This window comes from Homalodisca vitripennis, chromosome X (assembly GCF_021130785.1).
Source record: "Homalodisca vitripennis isolate AUS2020 chromosome X, UT_GWSS_2.1, whole genome shotgun sequence".
In the NCBI taxonomy this organism is placed as follows: domain Eukaryota; kingdom Metazoa; phylum Arthropoda; class Insecta; order Hemiptera; family Cicadellidae; genus Homalodisca; species Homalodisca vitripennis.
In genome coordinates, this window is record NC_060215.1 from 44,457,375 (window position 1) to 44,469,752 (window position 12,378).

Sequence of the window (12,378 nt, forward strand, 5' to 3'; positions counted from 1 at the left end):
GTCAGAAACTAGGACGGTTTCCCCTACCATCGTTAAGGCATGAAGAACTGGAATCTCTGAAACTTTTCAACTAAATAGCTGCAACTATTGCCTTAAGAAAAAATCTTTGGATTCCATTGCTACCATTGTTAGCTGTACTTGTTTGATCATAATTTCTCATTCAAATAACATAGCACTGGAGAACCTTATCAAGTCTCGAGGCTTAAGGTTTTATGTGATCTCTAGTACCATAATCTAAAACACTCTTTTAAACAGCAAGATTTGCCTGAACCTGTTTGTAACCAATTATGATCATTATAGGCTTGCATTAGCAGCCTGATGGTGATGGGACCGAATACGAACAGATCATGCAAATACGTCAGACACATACCACGCCATTATAACGACGAATGTATAGAAAATGGTTAAGAAGAATCTAGTTTACCAAGAACTTTTCAGAATTGTTTACTTCAAGTCTTTAATGTAAATATCTTAATGTTCACTAATTGTAAAAGTCATTAAACGAGAATAAACGAGAAAATAAATTTGTGCAAATGAAGGTGTCGTCAGTGGCATATACTCCATGTAGATGTGACAGATCTTAAGAACATAATTTAGATACGAGAATTAAGGTATTTCCGTCCAGCTTAAGGCAGTTAGTATGTCAGGTCACCTAGTGAATCAGCATTCAGCTACAAAAATAGCAACGTTACTTCTCTTATTCCTTGACGTTATCCACCTTGTACGCCACCATGTCAATTATGGAACTGCCTGCTCAAAGGTAGTATTATCCTTGTGGTTTGCTCTCATGTTCATTTATGTTCATAATGAGTAGTATGCACTTTGGATAATTTCAATAGGACCCCCTACTATCTGCTTCATTCATCAGATAAATAGGAGTATACCGTAGAGTCATTGGAATTTCCTCGTTCTTATTGCGGAGGACTGAAAGTGAGGCTAACAATATCCACTATTATGTTTATAAAGGGGCAGGATGGAGTCTACTTATGGTTCGCCACTCATTAAACCAAACTCAAATCTCGTTGGGTGCCTCTAAATCTTCTGACAGGAGTGAGATATGCTACGGTTTTCTACCTGATTACAATATTTTTTAACTCCTTTCTTTTCTTCGCTAGGTTTTTCCTGCATTGGCCAAATACTGCCTGCAGTCTCACTACGTACTCAAGCGACATAGCTAGAGTTTAGAAAAAGACCGCCAGAACTGAATCATTACAGATTATCGTTAAGAAAACGAGACAAGCAAACACAGCAAGGACAAACTAAAGAATGCTCTGTATCCAAAGGACGAAATTAGTCTTTCATACGGTCTCTGAGCATACAATTTATAATATATATGAGTTGTTGCTACATATATTCTGCTATATTTAAGCTGTATAGTTCGACAACCTTTAGTTATCGAGAGAGAAGTGATTTGGATGGATGTAATAACCTGTTTAAAAACTATTCCATATTAACAGTAGTTCAGTTATGGTTTAAATAATTATCTTAGAACAGTAATGTTCATAGAGACCTTAATCAACGATCATCACAAGGAACATAAATCTCTTTAATTATGTAGACTTCATGAGTAGAACTAGAAAAGAATTTACAGCAACTATACCTACAGAAGCTATACATACAGTATTACTTACTAAGCTCGAAGGGAACGGACGGTCTGCCTCTTATCAGTTCCTTACCTGAAGTAAACTAGTGAAACACAGAGCGGTATGTTTTAACAAGCGTGTGTATTGGTTAACTTTTGTTAATGTGACTTGTTGTCTGAGTTACTACCGGTTTTTGTGGTGTTGTAAAAAGTGTAAGTGCTTTGTTTTTCGAATAATAGTTATCATGTCGGATAAATGTGGAGTTTGCGTTAAAAAAGTTGTGGCAAATAGTTTGAAAGTACAATGCGTTGATTGCAAAAGCAGATTTCATGGAGCTTGTGCAGGGATGTCAAAGGATGATATTAATTTTATTCAGAAGGAAAATCAAATCTGGAGATGTACACAATGCAGTAGGCTTCGTAGAACACGTATGCAAGTAGAATCCGAGCTGGAGAAGAGTTCACCAGACATAAGTGACGTCATGAAGCTACTACTCGAGATGAGACAAGAAAACAAAGATCAAACTAAAAACCTTGAACTTGAACTTGGAAAATCCATTGAACTCTGCCATCAAACTATCTCTGAGTTAAGGAAAACTGTGGATTCACAGTCTGAGGCTTTGAACAAGTATAAAGACTTGTATGAACAACTTTTGTCCGAACATAAAAGGTTGCAAATTAAAATTGTTGAGCTGGAAACCCGTCAAGACGAAGCTGAGCAATACTCTAGACTTAATACAATAGAAATCAATGGGATTCCTGAGAATGAAAATGAAAATGTTTTCAGTCTAGTTCAACAAGTCGGAAACAGTCTAAACATACAAGTAAAGGAAGAGATGGTGGATGTCTGCCACAGACTTGGAGGAAAAAGTGGCGAAAGACCCCGAGGCATCGTAGTGAAGTTTACAAGAAGAACAGTCAAGGAAGAGTTTCTACAAAAAAGGAGAGTCAAGAGAAATCTGAATACGTCTGACATTGGTTTCCCAAGCCCAGCAAGTGTCACCTATGTAAATGAGAGCCTTACTCCTACAATACGGCGGATATTCAACGAAGTACGATCGATCAAGATAGAAAAAGGATTCACGTTCGTCTGGATACGGAACGGCAAGATCCTGGTCCGACCATCAGAAGGTGACAAGGTGTCAGCAGTGAGCAACTGGAACGACGTGGAGAAGCTGAGGAAGCTGCCGGCAACAACAGGCTTGCCTCAAGCTCCAGGTAACTAACTCCTCACAGACAACAGTACAAACAGTTCATCATGTTCACCTAAAGGAATAGTTTAAAAGAAACAAGTTTCAAAAATAGTATGTTTACTACTATTGATAGTTCAGATTTAATAATAGTACACCAAAACATCCGTAGTTTAAGGTCTAATTTTGACGATTTTTTTAGTGTTTCTTGAAAGTTTGAAAAGAAAGCCTGACATTATTATACTAACAGAAATTTGGATAAGTGACAGTGAGGTGGGTCAGTACAATTTGCCTACTTTCTTGTTAAATGTTCAATGTAATAATAAGTACCGTGCGGGGGGCGTGGCGGTGTTTGTATCCGAGCAATTGATTTGTGTACGTCAGGTTAAAACAACAATGGCGACGGCAGATGTCGTACACCTTCACTTCAAACTTGAACGGGGCATAGCTGTTGATCTTTTAGCAGTTTACAGATTACAAGCGTTCTCAATCAATATGTTTAATGACGAATTTCAGAACACACTAAGCTGTATAAAATCTGCAAATTTTATAGTGAAAGGGTATTTAAATATTAATTTGTTGGATACATCTATTAGAAGTGTAGAGGACTATTTAATTTTAATGGCAAGTCATGGACTCAACTCACTCGTCAATGAACCCACAAGGGTAAATAATCATTCAGAAACCTGTATAGACCATGTTTTTTTTAGAAGTAAGTTTGATAGTTCTGTTAAGTACACATCAGAAGTCTTGAAGATAAATATAACCGATCATTGGATGACAGTTTTGGTATTAAATATTAAAAAGACTTGTATATCACATAAAACAAAAAACTGTCTTGAACATGTTTTAGTAAATTTAAATACACTTAAATTACTTGTAAGCCAAGAAAACTGGTTGGAAATATACAACTGTACTTCAATATCCGATGCATTTGAAATGTTCCTGATTAAAATTCAAAGTTATGTTTCAGTCTCTACGAATTGTGTAAACGTTATTAATAAGTTTTTAAAACCCTGGGTTAATGCAAGTATTGTAAAAGCCGTTAAAGAAAAAAATAATTTGTACAAAAAAGTTGTCAAGCAGCCTAATGATGTGAATTTAAGAAATAGGTACAGGATTATTAACAACACTTTAAAAAAACCAAATAAAGCGCACTAAACAATTCATTATTCTGTATTATTCAAATGTTACAGAGTCAAACAAAACCAATACAAAAAAACAGTGGAAAACTATAAAGGAATTAGTAGGGGATAAAGTTAAAAACTCAGGTGTAATTCTGGTGAAAAACCACAATAATATTATAACTTCAAACCCGAAAGAGGTGTCCAACATTTTGAATAATTTCTTTTGTTCAATTGCAGTAGACCTGAGACAAACAATATAAGCAGAAAACACTAATCCCACTCGTATGAATAGTTGTCACCAAAATATCTTCCATACTGTGGCAATAAAAGACTCGATGTTTTTGTATCCGACTAATAACAAAGAAATAAGCAATATAATAAAATCTTTAAAAAATAACAAAGCTCCTGGTTTTGATAATATTACACCTTTTATCATTAAAGAAATATCCGAATCAATTACAGACGTGCTAGTTTATTTGATAAATCTTAGCTTGTCGACAGGAGAGTTCCCAAAAATTTTAAAACATGCGGTAGTCACTCCACTCTTCAAAAAAAAATGACAGATCAAATCCTGGCAACTATCGACCTATTGCGTTACTTTCAATATTTTCTAAAATACTCGAAAAAATTGTTAAGGTGAGGCTAGTGAATTTTCTTACAAAACATAGTTTTTATAGTAAAAAAACAGTATGGGTTCCAAAGTAAGTTAAATACAAGTGCTTATTGGACTTCATGTCTCAGGTCTACACAGGCATGAATGAGGGAAAAGTATGCCCTGGACTATTTGTCGACGTCATGAAGGCGTTCGATACAGTGGATCATCGAGTACTTTTAAATAGAATGCATGACGCAGGCATCAGGGAAATTGCTTTGCAATGGTTTTGTTCTTATTTGACAGATAGAACCCAAGTAACTAGAGTTAATAAAACTTTTAGTGAGGTAGGTAAACTAGGTATAGGGATACCCCAAGGATCAGTTTTGTCTGGCCCTCTTTTTCTATTTTATATTAATAGTTTGTGCAATGGTAATTTCAAGGGCAAGATTGTAGCATTTGCGGATGATACTTTATAAAGCAGACTCACTAGCACAAGTACAACTGAGTATGCAACATGATGTAAATGCTTTAAGATGGTGGTATTCTAATAACTTCATGGTAATGAGCCCTAAAACCAAATACTTATTATTTAACTTATGTAGAAAAGTATCCTTTATTTCACCTGTTAAATACCATGTTTTGAGTTGTCAATCTAATAATAATATAGTGTGTAATTGTTCAAACTTAGAACAGGTTGATAGTATTAAATATCTTGGATTACTGGTAGATTAAAAGTTGAATTGGAAAATCTCATATAGCTGAAGTTAAGTCTAAACTAGTGAAGTATGTGAGACTTTTTTATTCTCTTAGAACGGTATGCTATACAGGATTGCTTAAACAAGTTTATTTTGCCTTTATAAATTCTAAAATTGATTACGGTTTAGAAATTTGGGGAGGAACTTATATTACAACCCTAAAACCAATTATTACTCTGCAAAGACATTTCATAAGAATAATAAAATTTAAGAATAAAATGGAGAGTTCAGCTCCAATTTTTAGAGATTTAAATGTGTTACCGATAAAAAATCTGTATATCTATAAAGTATTAAAATCATTTTATAATCAAAGCAGCAGTTTTTTACAATGCAAATTCACATTATTGTCAGAGAAGAATAAACGTTCAAGTTCCGAGACCCAATCTAACCTTGATTAAAAAATTCTATTTTTTTAGGACCAAAGTTTTTTAATTGTTTACCAGAATATTTAAGAAAATGTAAAATCAAAAATAAGTTTGTTAAAATGCTTCGGCATTTTTTGTTATTAGAAGAAGATGTAGACAGGTTTTACAACACTATAGTATGATCATTACACTTTTAAATTGTAACTTTATATTATAATTTACCTGAAAATCTGATCAACATTTCACGTATATTCCGTTTTATGTTGCTTTTTTTAGAAGTTAATCTAGTTATAGTTGTTTTAGAGTGTATCATTACGAGGATCTGGTAGGGCAGTCCTTTTTTTTCGAGTTGCTGTTTCTTTCTGTGTACTAGTGTAATTCCCGAACAGTTATTTTGTTACCTCGAGCTTTATTGTTGATTTTAGTTTAAGATCTGTATGTAAACTGTACAACTGACAACAATAAAGAAATTTTTCATTCATTCATAAATACGGAAGCTACACGTACAGTAATTCTTACTAAACAAGTGAGTATAAATGTCTGGTAAAGGTTTTGTGATATAAAACGAGAATGTTTTCTCTAGCATTAACGTGAAACATTCAATAACAATGCCTTACAGCAATACCTCAATTCAACCTTTATAATGCAAAGAGCGTACGATAAAGATATTTTCAAAAGAAGTTCATCTGAAAGCTTACCATTAAGTGACCTACTTTGAGGGAAATAGTCGCCTTGCAGAATGCGGGTTCATGTTTTACCCTGCCAAAGACGTTTTTCTTCTTTACAACAAAATAGTTTTTCCTGTTTGGCCACAGAATGCATAACTCTAAACCTCGGTCTTCCATCAACTATACAATACCAATTTTGCTCATAATATCTAAATACTAAAATAATATTTGTAATACATAATTTAAGATTTTTTATTTGTTGATTTGTTGTTTAATTTATTACAGGATGTTACTAACTTCCAACTATCATCATTGTTGCTATACACTTCAATTATATTATATATAATGTGAAGCTTTTTTTAAATCAATTTATTTCTATATCTGTTTTATTATTTAATATGTATAATTTAACGGTATTTAAGTATCATGTTATAAAGCCATTTGTATTTCATAAATTATTTATTCACAGTTTGATATAAATTTTAATACAATAATGTAAACAAATAAATTCCATTAAAATCGGTAGTACGGTAAAAACCTCACGAGCGACAAGTAATGGTAATTTGAAGATTATATATTAATAATGAAGTTGGAAATAATAATGATGGTTGATGTTGTGAACCTTAAACATCCTGAATCATTAGCAGTAAGTAATGTTAATTATGTACTCACACAGTAAACTAATTGTTAAAATACTTGAAATGATACGCAATTACCAAGACATGCACGGAGTCTTTTCATCCGGTGCTGCAAATATGAGTTTTTGCGTATGTGCCAAGACTCTTGATTAAAAAACCCTAAAGACTTGAAACAGCACACAGATCAGATTCCTCTTAGCCAAAAAAGAAGCCTGTAAAATTAAATACGAATATATCGATATTCTTATGAACTATATCATTCAGACCTTGCATAATTAACTTGATTCCAAGATAAGCATACCTAAAAACTATGAATAAATATTTATAACAGTTTTCTAATATAATTACTGTTATTAATTCTCACAATTTATCATTATTTTAAAGTTTAAATATTTGCCTCTTGACTTTCAATTGATATTATTGTTACTTATTTTTCACCTAATAATCTTTTTATTCTGACAATCGCATTACATTTTCTGTTCCATCTCAACATACATGTACGTGTGTGAGTTCATTTGGATATATTTCTTTCCCCTCCCTCATTACTGCTACCGCTTTGGCCTGGCTTCACTTGGCGCTCGCCTATGTCCAGTCTACTTTTCTTTCCTTGGTCTGTGGTCGCGATGATGAGTAGAATATGTCAGTATTCAGTTGAGGGGAATATATTACATGATGTTAAAGATCATTCAATTTTAAAACATTTTATAAACGATAGTAGTTTTGATACTTAACGTAAACGAAGTAATCATAATAGCAAATTGTAGAATGTCGCCTTTTTATTAAATCTGTTAATTAACGTAAACCACCTTAGTCGTCATGATATAAATAATTACGGAATCACTCACATTAAAAAATATCCATCAATGTCAGGAACTGACACCTGGGATATACCAGTATCGGATATCAAATCCATCAACACGGCAACAGATGGGACCAGCTTTTATTAGATTTAATAGAAAGGGAATTTCATGAGCAACACGGTTTACCATATGAGATTAATATAACCTAGTCCTGGATAGTTAAACCAGATGAAGTATTTCTTGAATATCATATGATACAATTAATAACTAAGTAGAAACGTTATTAAAGTATTAATGTAAGTATAGAGAACATAATATAAAATTATTTAAGCTATTTGATTGTTTACTTTAAGTATTTACACTTACAGCAGTAACAATAAAGCAATACAATAAATGTACGCATATTTTGTACAATTTAATGTTCTCATTATGCATCTAATCTTCATGCCCTGCAAAGAGTACATAATGGGTTACATATTTTGGCTTCGGATCGGCCTTTCTTAATGAAAAGTGATAGTCATTGCAATGGAAAACGAGTATATATACTAGCCTCCAGAAGAAGAGTGTTTGATGTGTTCTTCTTGTATAGGCTTATTGACGGAGTGATTGGTTGTGCACAGCGTCTTCGGAGGGTCTGTTTCATGGTGCCTGTGGAGACTAGACCGAGAAAGATGGACAAGGCAGTTGGATAGACAGACAACTTCCCAATTTTAATAAGAACCTGCCGTGTCCTTAGTAATAGCCAACCACTAAAGGCCCAAGAACCTCACTTATGGAACTTGTCCATAGTGACTTCAGAATCTCTTTTGACATCCTTATTACACTCGATTCTTGGAATAGGCTGTAATTTACAAAATTAGAGGCATATTGTATTTGGTATATTATATCTCGAAATCACGCGGCCTTTCGTCACTGGAATGTTACTGGGTCTACCTTAGCTTCAATGCCTTGTACCTTGCTAGCACCCAGCAGCCTACGAGCATACATACGTAAACTGGCAACTGTGGCAAATGCAACGTAAGAGTAAATTGTTCAACTATACATACATACACCTAAAGTAACTGCAGGAGATGAATATGACAAATTATAATAGTTCACAATACATTGTAACGTATTCGCTTTGACAGATGCTCTATGCGATTAGTAGTCAAATTTACCACGAATATTTATTGCCCAATTTGTAGCTAGTACTAATAAATAAAACCTTTACCTACTATCATTGATAGCATGTTCAGTTTAATATAGTCCAAATTCGGCGTTATAAACTTTTGGAAGTCTACTGATATTGTTGATCGAATAATTAACGTTTCGCAAATGGAATAAACTTATTAAATATTATTTAAACTTGTTAAATAAAAATTCTACCATTATAGTTTCTAAAAGCTATTAAATATATCTAATGAAATTCAGTTGTGATTTCTTGCTGCTCTCAAACTAGTATAAATTATATTTTTATTAAAAATGTATTTGCATTTTTGTATTTTTATTTATTTTATTTTTTCAAATACATAGTACATTAATTTAGTAAAATATTCCAATACAATAATTTATAAAATGCTATAATTTATTTCCAGATCAAGTTTTCAAATGGTATCCTATACAATGTATTTACTTATTTTAAACCCCTTCTACTTTAGCTAAGATATGATTTATAATTATTATGCATGGGTAAGACGTTATGTATCCGTACACGATCCTTTGGCTTGAAAATATATAGTTATGATATAATTTTTGAATATTTAATTCAGTGTCTATTTATTGTGCGTGAAGTAAAGTGTATTTCTGTGGGATTTTAAACAGGATATAACAAGAGTTGGATCGCCAAATATTTTTATACATTTAAAACATCGACACCGCTGTAATCCAAATCAAAGCTTGACAATTGCTATACGCGTAACTGCGATTGAACTGTAATAGTCGTGCCATACATAAATGTATGGCAGAAAACAAACATTTAATCCTTATTTGCTGTTGTTTACATCAAAACTTATAGTTTTTGCACATGTTATGAGATTTAAATATGCAATTAATCTGCAATCTGGGATGTCACCGTACAATGAAGAGCATTTTTTTAAATTCTTTAATGTTGTTATTCTAAGTCCTAAGTTTCTTCTTATGTGAGCGTAAATAATAGCCTAAAATAAAATTCCATTCAATTTTGAAAACGATTATATTACCAATAGAGGTGTTATTGCTACGAATAGTCTATATATTTTAAATGCATGTATTTTAAGACCATTACATTAGCCCTGTATGTTTAAACATGCGAGATTTGGTTAGGGTTAGTAACTAAAGATAACTTATGTTTCATTATTCCTACTTTAGCGTCTGTTTACTATTTCATAAATTTAATGAGGATAAAAGGGATGCAGCTTTTACTAAAGGGAGAGTGTGGAAGGAGACATCTGAACCTTACAGAAACAATAAACAAACAGTAGTTGGAGAATGTATCTCTATGTTAGTTACCGTAATTAACATCTTACATTTATTGTTGGTGTTATTAAATACTTAAACATATTTAGATAACTTTATCTCTATTTGTGTGCAAGGTATAAAAGAAAATGACAGATCTTATGACACGTCTTGGTATCCAATAGAGGAAAGCTTTAGCTATGTTTTTGGACAATCCTGAACAAGTATAAATTAAAGGGCAGTCCGTAAAATGCGCTAAATGCACTTGATGTTCTAACACAAGTTGCAAAACGCAAAAATAATATATTGGGTGTAATTATTCGAATATGGTTAAGAAGCTTGTTGCTGTGTCAAGCTATGTATTAAAACCTCTCTCAATCGTCCCAATCATTATCGCAGCCAAAGTTTGTGTCAGAACGCCATGTTGTGTCTATTCTGTAAAAAAGCCTTTGAATTACATTTAACTTAAAGGAGTAATATAAATGTTAACAATAATTATATGTCCATAGAAGAGTTACGAACTAGTTAATTATTAATGAAATGCTATCTGATTTTAAATATTAAACATCAACAGACATGAGTTTAAGGTACTAATTATTCATTTTAATTCTATAACTCCTCATTTTGCACAATGACTTTGTATAAAAAGTGGTTGTTGGGTTTAATTAACTTAAAATCTCATTATTACACGTGGGATTAATTGGCGACGATTATGTCACTGATCATGAGTTTTTAAATGTTACTATTTAAAGATATTTAAAAGGTCTCTTTTATATAACTGATTCGAGCATCAGATTTAGCTCCTCAGAAACTAAAATAGGTTCCACTATCATCGTTAAAGCAAGTAGAACTGGAATCTCTGAAACTTATCAATTAGGAATAGCTGCAGTCACTACCTAAATAAAAAAATCATTGAATGGTTAAATATTGATTGCTATCAATGTTAGCCGTACTTGTTTGACGATATATACTTATTCCACATCTTTTTAGCACTGGAGAACCATATCAAGTTTCAAGTTATTTGAATTTCCTAGTCTTACTTGACTGAAAGTGATAATCATATAACATCCACTATTTTTAAGAGGGGAGCATTTACTGTACTTATGGTTCGACTTTCATTAACCTAAAGTAAACGCTCGCCGGGAGCCTCTCAATCTTCTGACACATTCGCAGAACAACATTCAACTTGTTCTGATTACAACATTTTTTAATTGCTCTCTTTGCTTGGCAAGGTTTTTACTGCAGTGGTCAAATATTGTCTGGTGCTTCACTATGTGTTCAAGCCTCCTGACCAGAGTTTAGAAAAACACCGTCAGCATTGAGGAATTACAGATTCTCGTTCAAAGAAACGAGAAAAACAAACACCGCGACGAAAAATTGAGAAGTGAAATGTATCTACAGGACTAAGCTACCTCTGTCTTTCATCCAGTCACTGAGCACACAAATCACAAAATATATATACTGTTTAAGTAAGAATATAACGATATTTAGGTTATACCGTTTGACTAAGTTCAATTACATAGAGTTCAGTGTTTTTTTGGGTTTATATATTAAACTGTTTCCAAACTGTTTCATATTTAAAATGTAGTTCAGTTACGGTTAAAAACAATATCTTAGAACAGTATTATTAATAGAGATATTAATCAACGATCTCTGCCAAGAACATAAGTCTCTTTACGATACATAGATTTTAGCACGAATTGAAAAAGGATTTATAGGCACTATAAATACATATTACTAAATACTATAAATACAAAGTAGCTACACATACAGTAATGCTTACTGAACAAGTGGGTATGAATGTCTGGTCAACGTTTTGTGGTGTAAAACTAAAATGTTTTCTCCAGCATTAAGGTGAAACATTCAATAGCAATGCCTTACAGCAATACCTCAATGCAACCTTTATAATGCAAAGAGCGAACAATAAAGATGGTTTTCAAAAGACGTTCATCTGAGAGCTTACCACTAAGTGACCTACTTTGAGAGAAATAGTCGCCTTGCAGAATGCGGGTTTATGTTTTACACGGCCAAAGACGTTTTTCTTCTTTACAACAAAATAGTTTATCCTGTTTGGCCACAGAATGCATAATTTTTTAAATTCTGTCTTTCATCAACTATTTATTGTAACATTTATTCATCGTTTATAAATACTAAAAGAACGTTTTGCAAACAGTATACAACTCTTTTCTTTCTTGATTTTTTTGTTAAAGTTATTGCTCAGTTGCCAGAATATTCCCCGCAGTTCC

General features: G+C 32.7%; 1 protein-coding gene across 1 annotated transcript; it reads left to right on the forward strand.

Annotated features, from left to right (window-relative positions):
• The first annotated feature begins 2,013 nt into the window (after nucleotides 1–2,013).
• On the forward strand, nucleotides 2,014–2,808 carry LOC124369431. The gene has a single exon (XM_046827436.1). The coding sequence runs from the start codon at nucleotides 2,014–2,016 to the stop codon at nucleotides 2,806–2,808; it is 795 nt and encodes a 264-aa protein (XP_046683392.1).
• Nucleotides 2,809–12,378: the final 9,570 nt, after the last annotated feature.

Bases quoted from the DNA above. Each gene is read 5' to 3' on its own strand.
- LOC124369431 (XM_046827436.1), top strand. From the start codon at position 2,014: ATGCAAGTAGAATCCGAGCTGGAGAAGAGTTCACCAGACATAAGTGAC.